The sequence below is a fragment of the Ovis aries genome, chromosome 18 (assembly GCF_016772045.2).
Source record: "Ovis aries strain OAR_USU_Benz2616 breed Rambouillet chromosome 18, ARS-UI_Ramb_v3.0, whole genome shotgun sequence".
NCBI lineage: Eukaryota > Metazoa > Chordata > Mammalia > Artiodactyla > Bovidae > Ovis > Ovis aries.
Window position 1 is genome coordinate 65,924,567 of NC_056071.1, and position 23,620 is coordinate 65,948,186.

A 23,620-nucleotide genomic window follows, 5' to 3' on the forward strand; every position below is an offset into this window, starting at 1 on the left:
TTTCTCCACTGCAAAGATAAGCTAAGAGATTTTTTGTTTATTTCATCAATAATTAAGGGTATACTAGTATGTATATCTCAAAATGATGCTGAATTATTTCAGACATGGTACTACAACAGTCAGATGGAGGGGGATGGGAACCACACACTGGAATGACACACCTTTATTACACATTGACATCAACGGCAAATATTTCTCCAATTATTCTTGAGAAAAACACTATGAGTTAAAAGCTAAAGAGCTTTGTTTAGAAAAACCTGTATGTACAGGATAAGCTTAGAGCCCCCCCCCCCCGCCAAAAAAAAAACAAACAGATTAAAAACTGGCCAAGTAAAACAAATGACAAAAATACTGGCTAAGCCTTTCAAATATACTAAACCATGTCAAATATCAATGTATTATACCAAGGCAGTTCAGCAAAATAGAGCATTAAATTGTACTTGAGACACATTCATTACACTTATTCTCGTAACTACTTCATTCCAGGCTGATCAGTCCACTTGGAGCAAGAATGGCCTGAAAGCAATGCTGAGGGAAGGTAAAGAAAGCAAACGTGGCCAGCCATTGTTTTTTGCATGAACACGTACAATACAGTTTAATGCAGGCCCAAGGCCAAACACTTTGAGGGGGTAGGTAGGTTTTACTTCTAGTACAGATTCTCTTCACGTAAGATCATAAAACACAATGCAGTGAGCCCAACGTAAACAAATTGCATGCAGCAGCCCATGGTCACACGCCGCGTCCCAGCAAGGGAGGAGAGCTAAACCCAGTGTAGCGAGGGCTCGTTAAGGGAAGAGGGTCACCAGGTGCAAGGAGCTAGAGCAGACTGAAGTCAGGAAACGTCACTCCTTAGCAGTCACTCAAGGCTGATCTGATTATCTCAGGGACCAAAATAATCCACGTGAGAAATCCGAGATGGCTGGACGGCTCAGTATCCTGGACTCACCCCGACGCTCAAAGCTGAGCCGTCTGAGCCGTCTCTGCGAGTCACGGGAAACTGCTGGAGATGAACGGGAGGGGAAGATGGGCTTTTAGGTAACGGTGGACAGGCAAAGGAAGTGCTGCCGGTGAACTTTCAGATCTGAAGTCACCGTGAGCAGGAGGCCTGGTGCAGGCTGTGGGTGCGTCTGAAGTGAGGTTACCGCCTTGATCGCCCACTGACATAACTCAAACTGTGCTTGAATTTAACAAGATTTCATTTGGTTGGAATGAGCTACCAATAAGGGGCATTGAGAGCCCACTGGATGTGCAGACGGGAGGTTCATCACCCAAAGACCTCCGACTGCCCTTTGACCCCACTATCGTATGAATCTAGGATATTTCTAGTAGGAAGGACACGTCAAGGCTTTTCATTATTGGGCAGTACTGAGACAAAGTGGAAATTCCTTAGGGCCACACATTTAATCTTTTAGGTATTTAGGGCTATTCCTTTATCCACCTTATTTTTTAGCTGTTTACAAAGTTAACAAATTAATATCTGAAAGAAAACAATGAATTACTTCAGAGTTCAAAAGATGTACTCTGATAGGATTGTTTCGTGAGGATGACTACAGAGCAGTTTGTTGTTATGATGCTGGGGCACCATGTTATCAAGGCACTTCAGAACTTTGGGAAATTCTCTTGTTCACATCAACAGGCAAGTGTAAAACTGGCTCCTCAAAATATACAGAAATATGTATACCCTTTAGTGGAAGAAGACCTTACTGGCCCTTTCAGGCACTAGAGAAACATCCATGTGCCAGGTACACGAGCTAAGGAGCACAGCAGGGGCCAGGAGCTCAACAAGCTGGCAGACCTGGTCCTGCGAGGCTGCTGACGGCCTCTGCTCTTACCTGCGTCAGGAATGTGGAGCAAGGCGGTCCATTTCGAGGAAGCCCATTATGCAATGTGCAGACTTTTTTGCTTATTTTAGCATAACCTGATAATTGGTAACTGATTCCCATTTCTCACTATCTTACTATGGGTGTGGGTGTTTTATCTTTTTTTTAAAAAAGTTCATTAGCTCATTTAAATGTTCTTACCCTTATTGATTTCTAAGGGATATTATAAGTTTAGATCTTATAAACGAAAACAACTTGGAAGTATCAGCTGGTGCTTCATCCCTTCTTCGCTGCAGTCTCAAAGGTGTTTTTGCTACTAATTTTCATAATTTTCTTATATTGCTCACAAAAATAAGACTCCCTCCCAAAGGCAGGGTATAGGGGAACATACAGACACTGTATTTTAAACAAAAGCATGTTTATCAAAGAACCAACCATCTAGAAAAAACATATTCCCACCCTATTAAATTGGGTGGGACCACTGGGTTTTATGAATGAAAAAAAATCCTGCTTTATTTAGCATAACAACAAAACATATCATTGTACTGTATTTGTGCTTGGACCTTACTTCTATTTAACCAAAAATTTCCTCCTTCCTCATAATTGTCTTAGTATTTATTATATATTTCTAGATTCTGAAATAGCTGTATTTTAATGCTTGAACCACCATTAAAAATGTTTTAAAAGCTAAAAAAAAAAAGGTTTAAAAGCTGCCCCATTTCATTTTCTGATTTTTAAAAAAACCCCAAAAACCACACCACAACATAAGGATAGCGATCCAAATGCAAAAGTTAATGCGCTGTAATATTTCTTTTGCAACATCAAAAGCAGCAGATACTGAATATAATTTGCTAAAATCATTAAATACTGAGATTGATAAACGCATGTATAAATCACATTCAGGCTCAGCGAACTGAAAGCTCTCTGCAGACAAACGGATGTGCGCATAAAGTGCAGAACCAGAGTCAGGAGCCGCGGGCTCTCTCTGGCTGTTCAGTACTCCCACTCGTCCGACTTCAGGTCCAGGTAGCTGAGGATGTTCTGCGCCAGCTTCACGGCCTGTTTCCGGGCGGCCTTACACTTCTCCTCACCCTGCGGGTCCACCGCATCCAGGGTGAGTAGCTGCTTGGTGAGCAGCTCTTCCAGGCGGATGTAGTTCTTGTCGGTTCGATTGCCGTCGAAGGAGAGCACTTCGCCCTGGATCTCCGACAGGTTTCCCAGTACGTCCCAGACCGCCTTGTGTGAGGGGTGCTCCTCACAAGCCAACAGCTTTCTTTTTTCCAGGGCTTCCTTCAAGTCAATGTAAGTGATGAGGGTCTGCACTTCAATCACTGCTCTTCTCCGGGCTTCCCGGATGCAGGGGTTTTTTTCAAGACTCACCTCATCCAACTGTCCGATCAGACCCTGTAGTTCTGTTTTGGCGCTCAGGTACAATTCAGGAGGATTCTGTGCTTGGAGAAGTTCAGTTTTGATTTCTCTCATTCTCTTGAGGACCTTTTCTATTTTCAGAATGGAATGGTTCTGTCCTAGGTCAAATGCGTACGTGGTGTCTGCTTCCTCTTCTAAGTCCAAGTATCTCAGTAACTGGTTGATATCTTCCACGACCTCCTTCCGATAGTTTCTGATCTCTGTGCGGCCGCACACATCGAGAGCATCCAGGTCAGCCATCAGCCCCGAGAGCACACAAGATAAGTGCCTGCATGTCTCCTTGTTGTTCACGCCCATCAGAAGGGCAATCAGTGTGCCTCTAGTCTTGTTCACTTCACACATCACAGAGTTGATCTTGGCCACAGAGGGGTGCGCGTCCTCAGAGAGCGGCAGGGAAGGCTGCCTCTTCGTGCAGTTCTCGATAATCTCCTGCACGGCACATATTTTGGTTAAGGTGTGATACCGTGCTTTCCGCAGGGAGACCTTACCTCCGGTCTTGACATGTGTCAGCCTCAAAATGACATCCTGGATGCCTTCCTCAAACTCATCAGTTACACAGTTGCCTCCACTATAAAACGGCACAACCTTCTCTTTCACCAGGGCCTGTGCTTCTTCAAAAATGTTCTGTATTTCGAGCCGGTGTGGGTGGTTCGCATTCTGCTCCAACTCTTTGAGAAGACGCTCTGTCTCTTGTGCCGCCCTCTTCCTGGCTTGCTGAATATCTCCTTTTCCTTCAGTATCTACAGAGTCTATTTCGAAAAGCTGTTTGGTGAGAATCCTCTCCAGTTTCTTGTAATTCTTGTCATCTGACAGACCACTGAAACCAAGTACTTGCTGTTCTATGCTTTTCACCTCCTTTTGAATTTCCTGAAGCCTGCTAATAGAAGGGTGTTGGTTTCCCATCTCCATACTTTTGTTGTGTTCAGTTTCACAAGCACTAAAAGATGACAAAAATAACTTGTTACACCACAAAGCCTGAAGAATGGTACTTGTGTATTAGTACCTCATTCTAAAAAGATATGCTTACGAAAGGGCCTGTTGTCACTGCAAGCCAAAGACCACACTTCAGGACAGAAAGCAGAGTCTATCAACCCCTCTCCCGCAAGCAACCTCCATATGGCAGTGACTGAGACTGGGTCATTGCAGTGTGGAAGGGAAGCTGGAGTGCTGGGCCTGGGAACCTCAGTTTTCCTCAGTTGTAAAAGAGAGCAGCGTGTGCCTACGTAAGTATGGCATGAGGTTGAGCTGTCAGCTTGGAAAAAGCACCAGCACCTTAGGTCTTCACAGTGGAAGCTGCTTCTTGGCAAGAGAAGGGCACCTTTGTGGAAAGTAAACCAGTAGCTCTTATAACCTTCCGGGCCTTTGGGGGGCATCTAAGCACTCCCACCCGGCCTGCTGCTGCTGCTGCTAAGTCGCTTCAGTCGTGTCCGACTCTGTGCGACCCCAGAGAGGGCAGCCCACCAGGCTCCCCTATCCCTGGGATTCTCCAGGCAAGAACACTGGAGTGGGTTGCCATCTCCTCCTCCACCCACCCGGCCTAGCTTCCCGTAAAAGGAACTGAGCCACTGAAACAAACAATGGGGTTCGCGGGCACTCGCGGAAGTCCCCGTTTCTACGTGCCTCTCCACCCGTTAGACACTTCCAGAAAGACGCCCTGTTTCTCGCCACACCCTTTGTGGACCTCATAAACTTCCTTGCAGAGGCTTGAATTCCACAGGGAAGGCGCCTGGCATTATGATAAAGGCACTAGCTTGGGCTTTGGAGGCCTGGTACCCCCTAGGCCCTGTTATGCTCCCCCCTCCAAAACACACCGCAAGACAATGCGACAACGATGACTAACTCATTCATCAGCCTCCCATTAAGGCTCGAGTGGCTTAATGCATTCCCCCCGCCCCACCCCCCGCCCACGTTCTTGGGTTTCTTTCAAACGCTCACGGGCGGGGGATGGATGCTCAATCGAAACTAATCCCCTGCCGGTGTCCGAGCCAAGAACGCGCCTCCGGAGAGGCCCGGAGCGGCGGGCTGCCTCGGTTCTTTCCTGCCCCCTCGCCCTGCCCTCCCGGCACTTTACCCAGACGCGGTCTAAGCGGGCTTGGTCTTGGCGTCCCGCGGGTGAAGTGGCCAGGTGGTAGGTCAGCCCTTTACGGGGTGCGGCACCGGCGCCGGGCCCCAAGCTGCATCCCTCTCAGCCCTCCCGGCTAGGTCTGGTCGGGGCAGCCGGTGAAGGGGCCGGCGGTGGCGGCGGCAGCTACTGGCCGCGGCGGCCGCTCCGGGCGTCTCGCCCGGACCCCACGACGCACCCGCCGGCCTGACCTCACAATGGCCTGCGGGGGAGGGGGCGGGCGCGCTCGGCCGGGCCGGGCGAGCCGACGGGGAGGGAGGGGACTCGGGCCCGGCCGGCTCCGGACCCGGGAGACGGGGATCGTCCGGGACCGCCCGCGCGGAGGGAGAGGGTCGCGCCGCGGCCGCCCGCGCTCACCTGTGCCGCCCGCGCCATGGCGCGCCTCGCCGCCGACGCCCTGCGACTCCGCAGCTCCCGCCGTCGCCCCGGGCCCGGCCGAACACCCGCCCCCCCGCCTCGGGAAAAACGTCCTCCGGCGTCCGCGCCGCACTTCTCCCCTGGCCGAGCCCGCCGCTGGCCGCCCGGCGCAGAAGCCGCCGAGGATGGCAGCTCCCGAGGAGCCGCGGCCCTGACGCGCCGTCAGTCCAACCCCTCAGCCTGTCAGACGCCGGGCGAGCGCACGGTCCGCCGCGCCGTGCCCTCCCGCGGACTTTGCGACGGTGCCGTAAGGTAGCGCCTCGCGACGTCGCGACTCTGCCGTGCGGCGCGGGAGTCGGCGGAGGGCAGCTATGGCGGCCCGGCGGCCGGCGAGGAGGCTCGTCGTCACGGCTCTCTGCCGCGCCTTCTCAGGCCGCGGCTGTCAGCTCGCCCCCGAGCGCGGCGCCGAGCGCAGGGATGCGGCGCCGAGCCGGGTGAGTGAGGTCCCTGGAGAGGCCGGGCCGCGCCCCCCAGGGACACCTGTGGTGGCGTCCCCCGCGTCGGCGGAGCTCCCCAGGAGCGGGGTCCCTGAGCCGGCGCGGGCCGGGCCCCCGGCGCCCCGCCGCGCGGACACAGGCGGCGGGGAGAGTGGGGCAGTCCCGAGCCTCCGAGGCTCCTGCGTCGCCGCCACCCCAGGGCTCTTGACAAGTAGGGGCAGAGTCCGCGAGCAAGTTGATTTGTGCCGAATTTCTCGTCGAGGATAATTAGTCTCTATGGTCAAAGAGCTCTTGATATGCACAGAATGTGCGCGCCAGCGCGTTTGGCTGCATGTAGACTATTAGTGCTTTTCTTCAAGTGGTGGCAGACTTTACTATCGCATTTCGTAGGCTCATTCAACACGTTGAACAGTTCTAGTTTGGAAACGGTGTGTGCATACATCCCTGTTCCTAACCAGAGGTCCCCAAAGATGAAGACCTGCAGCGGCAAGGAGTGGCAAGCAGTTTTTAGAAGTTGCCCCGCTCTGGGGAAGGATGTTTTAGTTTGAGGGAGCCCTAGACCTTCATTCCAGCTGTCATATGAAAATATGGGCTAACGGCTTGGAATGGGCTGCAGATAGAAAGTTTAAGCCAAGTTAAATCTAAATACTAACACTTCGTTTGCCAACAGGCTAAGGAGGGAGGCTGGAAAGCATCCTTTAAACCATCCTTAAAGAAGGACTAAAAAGAGCCTGTTAATTCCAAAGCATGCCTGCCTGTTAGCAGGGCAGCTGGTCACTGGGATCCCAAGCCTCTGGTTCAGTTCCCCGATTGAGTGGCCACAGCCCTTGACTTCTATTCCTAGAACATAAAATGCACTCAGCATCCCACTCTTTGGACAGAAAGATACTCAACAGGTATCTGAAAATGCTCCGGAAGGGCAGACAGCTGCCCGCAGGACGGGGCCTTAGCCCAGCTTAGTTTGTGAACAAGCACTGGAAAAAAGAAGAGCGCCCACACAGGTTTCTCCACTGACCCCCAACCTTTTGTTGAAGTAAGTCTTACCGTGGGTCTGCTCCTTGAGACGAGCTCCGTCTTAGGTTTTGCCGGCCGGGTGACAAGCCGGTGCACACCTGTGAGACTGCCTCCACCTGTGAAGGCGATGATGCTGAAAGGGAAGCAGCTGACCCATGAGTCACACCTTCCCAGTTCTAGCCTTATGACTTGTGTTTTTCTTGGGCTGTGTTCCCCATTATGCGAGGTATTGGCTGGGACATTAAAGAACAGTTCTTTCCTCAGGGAAATGTGTAATTCCTGTGTGTTTGGCCTCATCTTTCTATGCTTCCTGAGCACACGGCTAGTTCTCTAGGTAATTCAGTTCCTGCAGGCCAGAGAGACTGTTGATTTTAAATATGAGGTCTTCTTAGAAGTCACAGGCTGTAAATCTTTTTTTTTTTTTTAATCTAAAGAGATATATTTTAATCCTGTATTTCTACTTCATTCTGTGTATTTTTTAATTAATTCTTTGTTCTTCACTTGAGTTAGGGAGGTCTGCTTTTAGGATCTACAAGATTTATTTACCTCTCATCTCTAGCTACCAGTTTGTTTGTTAATTAGTTGATTAATTTATCTGACTGCATCAGGTCCTAGTGGCTTAGTTGCTCCACGGCATGTGGGGTTTTAGTTCCCTGACCAGGGATTGAACCTGTGTTCCCTACATTGCAAGGTGGATTCTTAGTCACTGGACCACCAGGGAAGTCCCTGGATTTTTTTGTTTTGTTTTTAAATTTTGTTTATTTATTGTCTGTGCGGGTCTTGTTACAGTGTAGGCTTTTCTCTAGTTGCAGCGAGTGGGGGATACTCTCTAGGTGACGGGGCTTCTCATTCCTGAGGCTTCTCTTGTTGCGGAGCGTGGCTTCCAGAGCACAGGCTCAGTGGTTGTGGCCCACGGGCTTACTTGTTCCACGGCACGTGGGATCTTCCCACAGCAGGGATGGAACCCATGTTGCCTGCATTGGCAGGATTCTTTGGCACTGAGCCACCAGGAAAGCCCCAGACTACCAGCTTTTTAAAAAATTATCATTATTATTATTTTTTGGCTGCACAGCACATCTTGTGAGATATCCGTTACCTGGACAGGGATTAAACCTGGGCCCTCAGTAGTGAAAATGTAGAGTCTTAACCATTGGGCTGCCAGGGAATTCTCTGACTACCAGTTTTCGTAGAGAAACAGTAGAGAACTCAGCGTCAAGCACCACTTTTCCTTCCAAATCCAACTTGAGCTCAGCTGTCAGATCACATGCTCCCCAGCTGTGCCATACCTGCTTATTCTTTGTCTTTGCTGTCTCTATCATTGTTTTACGCCTTTGCCTGCATGTTTGGAACCATCTGGAAGGGTAAAAAGTACCGGGACCCTCCCCCGGAGAGTCTCATGTGGCTGGTCTGGGCGTCAGGATATTTACTTATATTCTCCATTTGTCTAGTTGTTTTTCCCCCGGTTTTGTTAAGATTAATCATCAGGATTCTTTTTTAAATTTTAATTTATTTTTTAATTGGAGGAAAATTGCTTTACAGTGTTTTGTTGGTTTCTGCCATACAACAACGTGAACCAGCCGTGGAAGTGAAGTCGCTCAGTCATGTCCGACTCTTCGCGACCCCATGGACTGTAGCCTACCAGGCTCCTCCATCCGTGGGAACCAGCCATAATTATTCATATATTGCCTCCCTCCCCTCCCTCCCCTCTCTGTTTCCCACCCCTCTAGATTATCATAGAGCGCCAGGCTGGGCTCCCTTAAAACATCAGGATCCTTGGGTTCAAGTCTAATAAGTTCACAAGTTAAGAGAACCACGGCTACATGTTATATGTATCAATATTTGCTTATAGTCTGAATTTCATTGACATTTATACTTGTAGTTAACATTTCTCAAGCATTTGCATGCACTGTTCTGAAAGCTTTGCATATTTTAATTAAACGTCACAATTGTGTTCAGTAGGTGCTTTGATCATCCCTATTTACAGATGAGATTGGATAATTCAGTTCAGTTTAGTTGTTCAGTCGTGTCTGACTCTTTGCGACCCCATGGACTGCAGCACTCCAGGCCTCCCTGTCCATCACCAACTCCCGGAGGTTACTCAAACTCATGCCCATCAAGTCGGTGATGCCGTCCAACCATCTCATCCTCTGTCTTCCCCTTCTCCTGCCTTCAATCTTTCCCAGCATCAGGGTCTTTTCAAATGAGTCAGTTCTTCACATCAGGTGGCCAAAGTGTTGGAGTTTCAGCTTCAGCATGAAATTCATGTTCCAATGAATATTTAGGACTGATTTCTTTTAGGTTGGACTGGTTGGATCTCCTTGCAATCCAAGAGACTCTTAAGAGTCTTCTCCAACACCAAAGTTCAAAAGCATCAATTCTTCGGCGCTCAGCTTGCTTTATAGTCCAACTCTCACATTCATACATGACTACTGGAAAAACCATGGCTTTGACTAGATGGACCTTTGTTGGCAAAGTAATGTCTCTGCTTTTTAATATGCTGTCTAGGTTGGTCACAGCTTTTCTTCCAAGGAGCAACCATCTTTTAATTTCATGGGTGCAGTCACTATCTGCAGTGATTTTGGAGCCCAAAAATAAAGTCTGTCACTGTTTCCACTGTTTCCCTATCTATTTGCCATGAAGTGATGGGACCAGATGCCATGATGTTAGTTTTCTGAATGTTGAGTTTTAAGCCAACCTTTTCACTCTCCTCTTTCACTTTCATCAAGAGGCTCTTTAGTTCTTCACTTTCTGCCGTAAGGGTGGTGTCATCTGCATATCTGAGGTTATTGATATTTCTCCCAGCAATCTTGATTCCAGCTTGTGCTTCACCCAGCCCAGCCTTTCTCATGATGTACTCAGCATATAAGTTAAATATTGAGTAATTACTTTTCAGTAATTACTTACTTTTACAGTAAGATTGAATAATTTTTTCAAGATCATAATGCTTACACATAGGAATATGTATGTTTTAGTTCCTTTATTTAAAGGAAGATGAATTAAAATATTTCTTTTAGTAGTTTTTAGAAGAACAAGAGCAAAGGAACAGGCCCCCAGCAGAGAGAGGTAATGTGCACCACCGACAGAGAATGGGGACTTCTGGTGTCGCGTCTTGTGTCCCGTTTTCATCAAGGAGACTGAACTCCAGGACTTCCCTGGTCGTCCAGTGGTTAAGAATCTGCCTGCCAGTTCAGAGGACGTGGGTTCCATCCCTGGTTCAGGAGGACCCCAGATGGCGTGGGGCAACAAAGCCCATGCCCCACAACTGCTGAGCCTGTGCCCAGAGCCCGTGCTCCGAGACTGGAGAGTGGCTTCCTCTTGCTGCGGCTGGAGAAAGCCCGTGTGTGGCAGTGAAGACCCAAGGCAGCCAAAACCGAAGCAGAAGGGGCGCCAGGCTTCCCAAGGATAGGTCTGGAGCGAACTCCATGGGAAGAAGGTGAAACTCGGGACTCATGGGGAGCTGGTGAGAAAGCAGGCCATCGACTGTCAAGGTTAACGTGGCTATCTCTAGTACTTAAAAGACTTTCAATAAATAGTTGGAAAACAAGGCTGAGGTGGGAGGACTTTGAAGACCACGTAGTTTCACTCTCTCACCATGAAGGTGAGGAGACTGGGACCTGGAGAGGCAAAGGGACTTGCCTGGCATCCCAGAGTCAGGACTGAAGCCAGGGCTGGCCCACTCTTACTTCAGGGTCTAACGCTCCCAGATGCTTTTTCCTCACCTGTGGAGATGGTCACGTGAGTTCCCTTGTTCTGTTAATGCAGAAAATTATGTTGGTTTGTTGGGTGTCCCTTTTTTTTGTTACCAACGGAAAATTTAAAATGTGCGAAGGTAGAAGAATGTGGGTCTTCGCTGGTGGCTCAGCGGTAAAGAATCTGCCTGCGGTGCAGGAGACCCGGTTCTGATCCCTGGGTGGAGAGGATCCCCTGGTGGAGGGCGTGGCAACCCACTCTAGTATTCTGGCCTGGAGAAGCCCACGGACAGAGGAGTCTGGCAGATGGCAGTCCATAGGGTCGCACAGAGTCGGACACGACTGAAGCGATTCAGCAGCAGCAGCAGCAGAATATGAAGAATTGCTCTGTGTCCAGTACCTTGCTTCTGCAGCTACCCCGTCATGGCTGTTTATTTCATCCTTACCCCCATCCAGTCCCCACTTCCAGATAATTTTGTGGCAAACAGCAGACATCATATTTCATTTGTAAGTACTTCAGTATGTATCGTTAAAAGATACAGATATATTTCTATGAAACTTAATACCATTGTCACCTGAAATATTACAATAGTTCCTTAATCCCAGCAAATTTTGAATGTTCAGATTTCTTTGTCTTAGAAATATCAGAAATGTTTCCTTTTATAGTTTGCTTGTGTCAGGATCCACAGTAGGTCTACACACTACTATTGAGTAATATCCTTTTAGCTGTCTTTTAATCTGTAGGGTTTGCCTCTGTGCCTTTCCGATAACATTTTTTTAAAAAATTATTTATTTGGCTGCTCCAGGTCTTAGCTGCAGCATGCGAACTCTTAGTCGAGGCATGTGGGATGTAGTTCCCTGACCAGGGATTGAACCCCGGGTCCCCTGCGTTGGGAGCTCAGAGTCTTAGCCACTGGACCACCAAGGAGCCCTCCTTTTCCTTTTTTCAAGCAGTTTATCCGGGGGGCTCAGGGGATTTTGGATTGTCCTTTGGATTTTGCCGACTGCCTTCCCAAGGTGTAATGTAACTGTGTGTCTCTTGTAAAGAGACGGCTGTGTTCTAGAGCCCTGACTTCGTGCAGGTTTGACTTTTTTATTTTCAGAAGGCTACTTCATCGGTGACTGATTTTCTGATGTTAGACCAACCTTGTGCCCCCAGCGTAAACCCAGCTTTGGTTGCGATACGCTGGCCCTTCTGTGCTGAATTTGGAGTGCTGATCTGTCTAGCATCCATCTACAGTGGAAGGCTCCAACCCTCCAAAAGGTTTTCAGTCCCCACCCCAGAGGAGTTAGGACTCTAGGCCAGGAAACACACGGAAGCACACTGAATCTTGCCAATGTTTGTTCCTTTCACTATTGCCCGTCGATGTCCCCATGGCTGGCTGTGAAATGCTGACTCCGAGAAGCTTTGTGTTGTGTGCAGGCACTTCTGGGAAGGAGGGCGCCCTGCTCCAAGTCCTGGCTTCTAGAAGGTGAGGCCCGGGGTAGGAGTGTGCCGGCCAAGCTTAGGAGCCTGCTGTGATGCAGAGGGGTGGAGAGCCAGGCTGTGCCCGCAGAGCTGGACCAGAAGACGCCGGCGTGGGGCTGCTGGGCTTGGCAGTTTACAGCTGGAGAAAAAGCTGGAAGGTTCGCCTCCACCCCACCCCCAGTCACGAGAGCGCAGTGCGCCCAGGCGGAGCAGGCGGGTCTGACGGCTCGCGCGCGCCTTCCCACGCACAGCCCAGCCTCGGGAAGCTGGGCCTCGTGTGCTTTTGCTGTGAGAACTGTAAATTATGGTAATTAGTCAAACCTCAAAGGAATTCTTTTCCTCCCCGAAGCTGCTCGTCTCCTCCCTTTTAAATAGCAGTTTTGGGGGAACAAAGACAGAACGGATGTTTATAGGGGAGAGCAGGGGAACTGCTCCCACCAAAACTGAAGATGCGGCCTCTCCAGTCATAGTGGAGCCTGGGAATGACTGCAGGAGCCGGTCCACAGGGTTCCCAGGTGAACCGTGGGGCAGTGTGTCAGCCGCAACTCAGGGATGCCTGGGGACGGCCACCAACACGCCTGCGCCTCTTTGACCTGCTTCGTCACGTGTGGGCAGCTTGGGGTGGTTTCTTGAACATGTCTTCATAGGAAACCTGTCGGGACAAGTGGGGTACGGTTCTGCAAGGTAACCTTGAACCGTTAGGGTGGAACCTCTGCCCCGCACCGCCCCCCACCTGCCTGCTCCTCCCAGGCCTGCTCTGCAGCCTCCCCGGCCTGCTTGAAGGGGAAGGGAGCCCCCAGCCTGCGGGGGGAGTTCGCTGCGCAGGGCCCAGGCCTGTCTCTGCCTCCGCTCACTGGGCGCCTTTGTGTGAATCGCCCTTAGTTTCTGAGAACACCTGAGCATCACAGATGCAAAAGCTGTGTGGGAAAAGTCCAGAAATACTGGCATAAAAGTAGTTTGTGTTTTTTAAAGGGCTTTTTAAAAAGGAGAATGTGGTAACCATATATTGTTCTTAGAATAACGAACCGTTAAAGATCTGCGTTGCAGTCCCGCCTTTGCTAAAAAGGACTCTTTAGGCAGTCTGGTATCGAGTCGGCGTGTTTCGCCCCTGCTGGTGAGGAACCTAGTCTCGGTCTGAGGGGCAGATGCGGATGCCTTTCTGCCTGTCGGGGGCCCTGCTCCTTCCACACACGAACAATGAGTTCAGCCCTTCATGGGGACTGGCTGGGCCTTCATGTGAAACTCTCCACTCTGGCTGTGCCTCTTTATGGCTCAGCTTTGCTTCCCAGTGACACCAAGAGAGGAACCAAACGAAAATAAGAATGGTCACAGGTAAAGATGTCTTGAGTCTGCAAGAAGAAACGAATGCAGAGTGAAACAGCCGTGCCGAGCTAGTCTGGTGTGGAGGGCGCACCGGCCACGGGAGGTGACGGCTGTGCCTAGACGTGTCCTGGCTCCCTCTGCCCCTCGCCAGCAGTGTTCAGCCTGGCTTTCCCTCCCCCGCAGCTCTGACCTGCCCACCAGCGCCTGGGCCTCCCCGGACCTCCGCCTCACCTAAGCTGTCCTCCAGAGCACGCAGCTGGTCCGCGCGCTTCTGCGTCTGCGCTGTGCAGCCTTGGAGCGTGCGCCGGAGAACCCGCAGTTCCGTAAGGAGCAGCCTGGTGGCTGCGGCTTCCAGCCGGCTCAGAGCTGCTCAGCGCGTGGGCTCCTCACCGACCGCCGGGGCTAGTTACACTGGTTGGTTGTCTCTCCACCGGGCCTTCATACAAATCAGGCTTTTTGAAGATGAAGGGGTTTCTCTGTGTAATCGTAGAGCAAAGGAACAGACAAGATTTTTAGCAGCTGGGAAGAGCGTCCCTCCACACACACCTGTTCCTCCAGAGGGTGCAGTTCCTGCCCCCGTGGGCTTGCCGTCCAGTGGGAGACAGCTGTGTTTCCTCACCTCCCAGGGGGCTCAGGACACACTGGGGATGCACCCTGGAACGGACCCTGAGGCCTGTGGAGGGTCGAGGTCTGAAGTTGGCCCTGTTGTCATGAAGTTGCGTTCGGGCCGAGGAAGGAGAGGTGGGCAGGCCTGGCTGCTAGACCCAGGTGAGGATTTTAGACTTTGTCCTGAGGGGGATGAGTGGACACTGAAGGATTTGAAGGGAAAGGCTGGCACAGGTAGGGTGGGTGCTGCGGAGAGGTTGCTCTGGCTGCAGTCTGGGGAGTTGGCCGTGGGCACCTGCAGTCTGGAGGCAGTTGGCGCTGCTCCCGCTGGCTGAGCTCGGAGCTGGAGCCATCTGCCTGCTGCCCTGGGCCTGGAGACGCGGCCGCGGGAGGAAGCTGGTGCAGCTGGTGCAGCTGTTTCTGTCCCCACTGGGCCTGGTGTGAGGACGCCAGAGTTAAGTGTTGCTCGAGCCTGGAGTTCCGTAAGCTTATTCTCTGAGCCACAAAGAAGGAGGTTTCTCCAAAGATAGCGTGAGATTCCCTTTAACTTTCATCCGCTACAGGCTGTTACTGCTTCTGCAGCTGTGAGAAAAACTCATCTCAATAAAAATGCATCAATCATGAAGTCAGGTAGCATGAAATGGGTAGAAGGTTTTAGTTCTAGCAGCTTCATTCTCCAAAAGTCAGAAGATGATTAAAAAAAAAAAAAGTATTGGAGGCATTAGAACCTGCAAAGATTTAATATTCATTGCTCAGAAATTGAGGCTAATGGGACAATTATTATTCTTCAATGTATTTTTATTTATTTGGTCATGCTGTGGGGCATGTGGGATCCTGGTTCCCCATCAGTGATTGACCCCGGGCCCCCTGCACTGGCAGTGTGGCGTCTTAGCCACTGAACTGCCAGGAGCGTCTTAAGCTCCGTTACTTCTGGGTCAGTTTTGGTGAATTTTAGGCTGTATTCCACTTGTCATCAAATCTTTAACTTGTTACTCAATAATAGCTTCTTTTTAGTGATTGAACATTTTCTGTCAATCTTTTTTTCCCCACTCAAAAGCTTTTCTTTTTTTTTTTTACTTAATCTGTCAAGGGTCCTTAAAATTTTGAAAGTTTTTAAAAAGACACTTTCCTAGAAAACTTTGAAGGTCTGAGGGAATCCTATATACTTTTTAAGATTTCCTGCTCATTCACTTATTTTAGACTCAAAATAATTTTCTGAGAAGGACTGATGCTAAAGCTGAAACTCCAGTACTTTGGCCACCTCATGCAAAGAGTTGACTCATTGGAAAAACTCTGATGCTGGGAGGGGTTGAGGGCAGGAGGAGAAGGGGATGACAGAGGATGAGATGGCTGGATGGCATCACCGACTCGATGGACATGAGTCTGAGTGAACTCTGGGAGTTGGTGATGGACAGGGAGGCCTGGCATGCTGCGATCCATGGGGTCGCAGAGTCGGACACGACTGAGCGACTGAACTGAAGCATTCAGATGCTGAACTGAACCTACCACAGGTTTTAATAAAATACCATGAATTCCAGTGCCGTCCTAATACTGCATTCTCAGATGAGAGGGAAAGCTTTCCGCATGAGCAGGTGACCTGGGTGTTTTATAACCGGACCTGCGGAACCCTGGGTAGTGATGGCAGAGCAGACACAACCTCCTGCGACGCTCTCTGTGGTCTGAATTGTTCATGCTGAGGGGCTGCACCAAGCTTTGTAACCCACTTCCGACCAAACCTGATGCTATCCTGGTCGTGTTTTAAACTCTTCCTGTTTTTAGACTGCTTGGGAATTAGACGATTTAGGAAGGTCGTAGCTTCCGAGGGGAGTAGGATGCCGGCCGGTGGTGCTGTGTTTAGCTGTCTGCTTCAGTCAGTGCCAAGTTCTCAGGATGCTTGGTGTGGGTTGGTGGTGATTAGTGGAGGCCATCCAAGCGAAAACTGTCAGTGTTTCCTAAACAGTGACTTGGTTTCCTTTCTCAGTCTCCGCTTGGTCCTTTAGCTGTCAGGGGTTGAGTCTAGGGACCTAAGAGATGGTCAGGCCACTCCGTGGACAGAAGGCTGAGGCCCGCACGGAGAGCTGAGCTCCCCCGGCCTCGCCTCTCTCCCGCGCTGCTCCTTCCAAGGCGGCCGTTGCAGAGCACACGCGGCCCTGGCGACCTGCGCTAATCCATGCAATCACTGGCTCTGCTTGGGCAACAGACTCATCAGGGTGCGGCCTCCTGGTGCCGTTGAGAGCCGCCCATGCTGCCTGTGGCCTCCTCGCCAGTGGCCTCTGTCCCACCAACGCGCCGTGCTGTTTCCCCCTCATCAGCAGAAAGGCATTTGGGCTGCTTCCAGATTTTGGCGGTTATGCGTGAAGCCACTTTAAACAGTCGTATCTAGGTTTTAGTGTGAGCATATGTACTCACGCACCTTGCGTAAACAACCTGGGAAGGGGTTGCTGGCTTGTATAAGAGTGTGTTTAATTTTATAATGGAGTGCGGGCTTTTTTCCCAAAGTGGTTGTTTCAGTTTGCATTGCCACAAGCGATATTTAAGAGCTTGATTGTTCTACATTCTTGACAGCTCTTGTTTTGGCAGGTTCTATTTTTTTATAGCCATATTAATAGGTGTGGAGTGGCGTCTCGTGGTTCTGACTTGCGTTTCCCTTTTGACTGGTGATGCTGAGTGTTTTTGTTTTTTTTTAAATGCTTGTTTGCATCTTTATGTCTTCCTGGGAAGCTTTTATATATTTTGCCCATTTTTAAATTGGGTGGTATGTTTTCTTATTGTGGAGTTTTGAGACATCTTTGTATATTCTAGAAACAAGTCCTTTTATGGATTTGCATGTATATTCTCCCAGCCTGTGGCTTGTCTTTCGATTTTCCTAATAGTATCTTTAGGAGAAAAGACGATTTTAGCTTTGAAGTCCAGGTCCTTTATTCCTTGTTTTGTGGATTGTGCTTCTGGTGTTGTATGTGAGAAATCTTTGCCTAATCTAAGGGTGTAGGATTTTTACTGTGTTTTAGGAATTCTATGGATTGCATTTTTCGTTTTAGATCTTTGCTCCGTCTTGCGTTAATTTTTGTACATGGTAGAAAGCACAGGTTGACACTGTTTTTCGTCTGAGGTTGTAAACTCTTCCAGAGCCGTTGTTGAGCATGCTTGGTGGTATTGCTGTTCAGTCACTGAGTCGTGTCTGACTCTCTGTGCCCCCATGGACTGCAGCATACCGGGCTTCCCTGTCCATCACCATCTCCCAGAGTTTGCTCAAACTCATGCCCATTGAGTCGGTGATGCCATCCAGCCATCTCATCTTCTTTTGCCCCCTTCTCCTTCTGTCCTCAGTCTTTCCCAGCATCAGGGTCTTTTTCCAGTGAGTTGACTCTTCGCATTAGATGGCCAAAGTATTGTAGCTTCAGCTTCAGCATTAACCTAAAGGTTAATTTCCTTTAGGATTGACTGGTTTGATCTCCTGGCAGTCCAAGGGACTCTCAAGTCTTCTCCAGGACCATAGTTGGAAAGCATCAATTCTTCTGCGTTCAGCCTTCTTTATGGTCCAACTCTCATGTCCATACATGACTACTGGAAAAACCATAGCTTTAATTATACGGACCTTGTTGGCAAAGTGATGTCTCTGCTTTTTAATATGTTGTCTAGGTTTGTCATAGCTTTTCTTCCAAGGAGCAAATATCTTTTAATTTCATGGCTATAGTCACTACGCCAAAGCCTTTGTGTGGATCACAACAAACTGTGGAAAATTCTTCAAGATATGGGAATACCAGACCACCCGACCTGCCCCCTAGAAATCTGTATGCAGGTCAAGAAGCAACAGTTAGAAATGTACACGGAACAACAGACTTGTTCCAAATCGGGAAAGGAGTGCATCAAGACTGTATATTGTCACCCTGCTTATTTAACTTATGTAGAGTACATCATGCAAAACGCTGGGCTAGATGAAGCACAAGCTGGAATCAAGATTGACAGGAGGAATATCAATAACCTCAGATATGTGGATGACACCACCTTATGGCAGAAAGTGAAGAACTAAAGAGCCTCTTGATGAAAGTGAAAGAGGAGAGTGAAAAACTGGCTGAAAACTCAACATTCAGAAAAGTAAGATTATGGCATCAGGTCCCATCACTTCATGGCAAATAGATGGGGAAACAGTGGAAACGGTGAGAGATTTTATATTCTTGGGCTCCAAAATCACTGCAGATGGTGACTGCAGCCATGAAATTAAAAGACGTTTACTCCTTGGGAGAAAAGCTGTGACCAACCTAGACAGCATATTAAAAAGAGACATTACTTTGCCAACAAAGGTTCGTCTAGTCAAAGCTATGGTTTTTCCTGTGGTCATGTATGGATGTGAGAGTCGGACTGTAAAGAAAGCTGAACACCGAAGAGCTGATGCTTTTGAACTGTGATGTTGGAGAAAACTCTTGATTGAGAGTCCCTTGGACTGCAAGGAGATCCAACCAGTCAATCCTAAAGGAAATGAGTCCTGAATATTCATTGGAAGGACTGATGCTGAAGCTGAAACTCCCAATACTTTGGCCACCTGATGTGAAGAACTGAGTCATTGGAAAAGACTGATGCTGGGAAAGATTGAAGGCGGGAGGAGAAGGGGACGACAGAGGATGAGATGGTTGGATGGCATCACCGACTCGATGGACATGGATTTGAGTGAACTCCGGGAGTTGGTGATGGACAGGGAAGCCTGGCATGTTTTAGTCCATGGGGTCGCAAAGAGTCAGATGCAACTGAGCCACTGAACTGAACTGAATGAACTGTTTGTGTTAATGCTGTTTATTATAGTTCTTTTAATTTGGATATCTCTGGCACATAGTCTTAAAAAGAGGAAGCTAACAAGGGTCTTTAATAAATCCGGACTGTTCGTTTTATAATATGTTATATAATACTAGAGGTCCATTTAGTTGTATGTTAACTCCACGCTTTTTGTTGAAGGTCTCAAGATTCTGCCCTCCAAGAAAATCTCACCATGATTGGATAGGACCTCCGGATAAATATTCAAACCTTCGACCGATTCACTTTTACATCCCTGAAAATGAGTCACCATTGGAACAAAAGCTAAGGGAATTGAGACAAGAAACACAAGACTGGAACCAACAGTTCTGGGCAGACCAGAATTTGGCTTTTCAGAAGGTATGTTTAGGTTTCAGGTCAGAAAGTGCAGTAATACAGTTGGCCACTTGGGGGCGCTGGATCTTTAGTATCTGCTCTGCCTTTCAGTTCCTTGGTAGCTCCTCAGTCCCTCCCCTCCATACATACACGTGGGTATGTATACCTAGAGGTTTAAAATCAGTGTGTAACTGTAGAGAAGAAACATTGGTCCTTCATAGGCTCACAGGTCTTGAGACTCTCCAAGAACTAAAGGGAGTGAGTCGGAGGGCCAGAGCTCGGACCGTGTGCTCCGGTGCATACACGCCTGTGTGTGTGCGTGTTGATGACAGCCTGCGTGTGGTCTTTCTTCCCGAGAATTCAGAGTCCGTAACAGCATGCTCATCAGTAAGCTACGTGAGAAAGAAGTCTAACTAATCCGGAAGGGAGACTTGGGCGGTGTGTGTTTATCCATTTGGGCAGGCTAAGTCAAATGGAGTATATTTATTGTCTGTGGATTTCTAAACAAACAGTGTCTGCCTAAGTTTATTAAAGCTCTCATTTTCAAATCCTCTCTCAAGCCCGGAACTTTTAACTAAGCTGACATGGTTTAAAACGGGCTTTGAGATGGACTGCTTCTCAGGAGACCCACATCCAGACTTCTCCAGAGCGCTGAGAGCTTGTCCCAGCCAAGGGAACAGAGAGACGAAGAAAGGGAGTTCTGATAGCTGTCTTCTTTCAGGAAAAAGAAGAATTTGTTCGCTCAAGACTCGAAGCCAAAGGCCTGGATCTGAGAGCTGCATCAGGTCAGTCTGCTCTTCTCCTGCGCCCCCTGCCCTGCTGGGGTACCTGTACGGCAAGAGGAAGAAGAAAGGCTGCTGGGGGCTTCCGTGGCAGACTGCAGGGGGCGCCGGTCGGACCACTGGCCGAGGAACCGAGATCCTGCTTGTCTCTGCACGGCCGAGAAAGGAAGCAGGGGCCTGGGGGCTGTTGAATGAAGCAGCGAGAGCGCCGGGGACGGGTCTGGCTCCGTGGGGCGGACGAGTTCTCGGAGGGACGTGTGTCCGTCCTCCCCACGCTCCCTCTCCTCCCTCTGGGCGAGGTCAGCCCTCTCATCATTCTGGGTCCTTCCAGTCGGTGACTGCTTGCTGACCTTTGGACTTCCATCCTGAGGCCCCGTGGCTTCAGCAGCCTCTGTCTCCTGCTCTGGCCTCTCCTCCTGGTCCCACTGGCCGTGAGCTGGAGGCCACGGGGTCACCCTGAAAGCCTCTCCCCACCCTGTGGTCTGCCCCCCCAGTTTCCCTCTGAGGCGTTGCTCAGCGCTTTTGCTGCCCCCCGTCCGGGAGACAGGGCTGTGATTCAGGCCCCGGTTACTCTGCCTGGTGCAGGGTCTTCTGATTGGCTCCCTGGCCCCCAGGCTTGGAATCAGGGGTCTTCAAGCTTTCTGTAAAGAGCTGGATAGTAAATAGTTGAGTCCTTCCTGGCCATGATGGTCTCTCCTTCAACTACTCAGCTCTACTGTTGGTCTGTGAAAGCAGCTGTAGAAAATACATAAGTTAATGGGTGTGAACTTGCCCCAATAAAACTTTGTTTACAAAACCAGGTGTAGGCCAGGTTTGGCCTACAGGCTGTAGTTTAACCCCTCATGCCTGAAATCCATTCTTTGCAGTGTAGCCAGACTCTTCTACAAAACGCAGCTTTGACAGTAGCCCCTCAGCTTGTTTAGGCTTTTAGATTTCCTGTGGCGGCAGAAGGACAGCCATGTGGATCAGAGGCCGGCCCGGCCCCTGCCGTCTCGCCCCTCTCTCGCCCCCAGGCTGCGCCCCTGATGTGCTGGGCGCAGGCTGCGCTCGGCTCCCCCTGCTTGCTGTGCTGGCCTGCCTTTGTGGATGGAGAGTCTAGTGCTCAAAATAACCTTTCATCGTTTTCTCCAGATGTTGATGTTAGACCTGAGTGACGTTATGTACTGGTGGTTAAGCAGATGTCTCCTGCTTAACATTCTGATGGGAAACCTGAGACCACTGACCCCTAAAGCCAGGCCTGTGCTGGGCTGGAGCACCGTCACTGTCTGCTCACTGCAGGATCCGGGGCTGGGGAGGGTGGAGCCAGCCCAGGTGCGGTGTCCCAGCAGGTTTTATTTGTTGTTTGTTTGCTGGGCAATAAATGTATTTCTAAATTAATTTCTTTGGTTGCATCAGGATCGTCACTGTGGCATGAGGGATCTTCTGATCCCGTGCACAGGCTTCTCTCTAGCTGTGGTGTGTGAGCTTAGCTGCTCCTTGGCATGTGGGGTCTTAGTTCCCTGACCAGGGATCAAACCTGCATCCACTGTGTTGGCAAGCGGATTCTTAACCGCTGGATGACCAGGGACATCCCCAGCAATCAATATTTTAATTTTTGTTTTATTTTTTATGATGACAGTCTTCAAGTTTTTTTTCTTTTTTTTTTTTCAAATACAAAGCTAAACCACAAGCAGGTACAGCTGAGACGTTTTATCTCACATTTGCACACTCCCATCGAATCCTCCTCCAAGTGTGAGGCCAGGGCGGGGCCGTCGAGGTGAGGCGGGCTCTCCCAAAGCCTGGAGTGGTGGCTCTGACCCCAGGACTGCCCCGCCATCTGCACGCACTCTCTGCTGCTGCCCGCAGTGGCTCCTGGAGTGGGCACTGCTAGTCACTGTTATTCTCCGGAAGGACTGAGGGCGATGCTGAAGCTCCAGTGCTTTGGCCACCAGATGCAAAGAGCCAACTCACTGGGAAAGACCCTGATGCTGGGAAAGATCGAGGGCAGGAGGAGAAGGGGGTGGCAGAGAATGAGATGGTTGGACGGCATCACCAGCTCCATGGACGTGAGTTTGGGAGACGGTGAAGGGCAGGGAGCCTGGGGTGCTGTAGTCCAAGGGGTCGCAGAGTCAGACATGACTGACCGACTGAGCAGCAACAGCTGTGACTTTTACCGTTTTGTGGAGGAGGTGCCTGAGGGCAAGCTGCTTGACCACAGTCACACAGTGAGTAAGTGGAGGGGCCAGGTACCGTCCTGGAGAATGGGTCCCCGGCCACAGCCACGAGCCCTCTCCTGACAGACGGGGAGGTTGTTCTGGGTCTTTTGTTACTGTTGTGGATGGCGTGACTGAGTACTGAAAGATGGGCCTTAATTAGATTTCAGATTAGTCTGGTAAGAAAACGGGAAGGAATGTACTGAAGAAAGGCCTCGGGGAGGGGGCTGCCCGCCCTGTCGGCCGCTCAGACAGTCAGGAGCTTGCAGCGAGGGAAATGCGGTGTGTGTGTGTGGGGTAGCGGCTGTGTCGCCCCCTTGGGCCGGAACCCGCGGGTGTGATGCCTGAGTGTAGGGGTCCCACAGAACCCAGGGAAGAGGCGTTTGTGTAATACATGATGTTGGAGAAAGTAAGTGCTTTTAGCCCAAAAGGATCAATTTAGATTCATGCTCCCTGTAATTTGAGTATATTCCAAATGGATCAGGTTAATTATTAAGAATCAATTGTTCCTGGAGTAAAAAGCAAAGTGCATCACTCCCAGCTGTAGAGAGTCTAACAGGACAAAAGCTGCCGCCATTACTGGAGTGGCGGCGAGTCCCCGCGCTCATCAGTCAAGGCATGCCGCCATTACTGGAGTGGCGGCGAGTCCCCACGCTCGTCAGTAAAGGCAAAGGATTCTAGAAGGTCAGAACCAACAGTCTGGCTTGGGTAGCGTCCGCCATGGTCTCTCCTTCTGGAAGGAGAGTTTGCTGAGGATACAGGGAAGTGCTCAGACCCGGGCGCAGGCCTCACTGACCCCGGTGCCCCCTGCTCTGGTGTGCACTCCGCTCTTCCCCCGCTTCGGCCTTCTCTTGCTGTGAATGGGCTTTCTCTCCCAAGTCCAAGGAAGTCGCCAGCCCGAGGCTCCTCCCAGGCCACGTTCTGTCCATTGAGTGCAGCAGACTCGATGCCCAGGAGGCCTGAGGGCCGGGCAGGCAGACACGTTAGCAGTGGACAGCAGGCTGGGGGCATTTGTAGCAGAGGTGGGGAGGCAGTCTGGACTCTCTGAAATGAAGCCATAACAAATTCGCAGGAGTAACAGGACACCTACAGATGAATAATGTAACTCCAAGAAAAAAATTGGCTCAAACTCCGTATCTTGCAGTGCATGTTGAACCAGCAGCCAGCCCTCATTTGACACTTAACTGGACCCAACGCGAAG

The 23,620-nt window shown here is 50.0% G+C and overlaps 2 protein-coding genes across 5 annotated transcripts in view; one reads left to right on the top strand and one right to left on the bottom strand.

Moving 5' to 3' along the window:
- Nucleotides 1–7,358, bottom strand: BAG5 (BAG cochaperone 5). Of its 3 annotated transcripts, none has more exons than XM_042235573.2 (2): nt 7,269–7,358; nt 1–4,185 (listed from the first exon to the last, which is right to left on the bottom strand). In XM_042235573.2, the coding sequence occupies exon 2, from the start codon at nt 4,155–4,157 to the stop codon at nt 2,814–2,816; it is 1,344 nt and encodes a 447-aa protein (XP_042091507.1). In that variant the 5' UTR covers nt 4,158–4,185; nt 7,269–7,358; the 3' UTR covers nt 1–2,813. The 3 variants fall into 3 exon arrangements, with proteins under 3 accessions (XP_042091507.1, XP_014957551.1, XP_014957550.1); XM_015102065.4 differs by lacking the exon at nt 7,269–7,358 and adding an exon at nt 5,728–5,979; XM_015102064.4 differs by lacking the exon at nt 7,269–7,358 and adding an exon at nt 5,320–5,795.
- LOC101102428 (cytochrome c oxidase assembly factor 8) overlaps nt 6,066–23,620 on the top strand; it is a 23,830-nt gene continuing 6,275 nt past the window's right edge. The window contains exons 1-3 of one of the 2 annotated variants that reach the window (XM_027957448.2): nt 6,066–6,221; nt 19,272–19,469; nt 20,167–20,230. In XM_027957448.2, coding sequence (XP_027813249.2) covers nt 6,099–6,221; nt 19,272–19,469; nt 20,167–20,230 — 385 coding nt within the window. In that variant the 5' untranslated portion in view covers nt 6,066–6,098. Of the gene's footprint in view, nt 6,222–17,016; nt 18,420–19,271; nt 19,470–20,166; nt 20,231–23,620 lie in introns of those variants that run through there. The other variant, XM_060401495.1, reaches the window with a different exon arrangement.

Bases quoted from the DNA above. Each gene is read 5' to 3' on its own strand.
- BAG5 (XM_042235573.2), bottom strand. From the start codon at position 4,157: ATGGAGATGGGAAACCAACACCCTTCTATTAGCAGGCTTCAGGAAATT.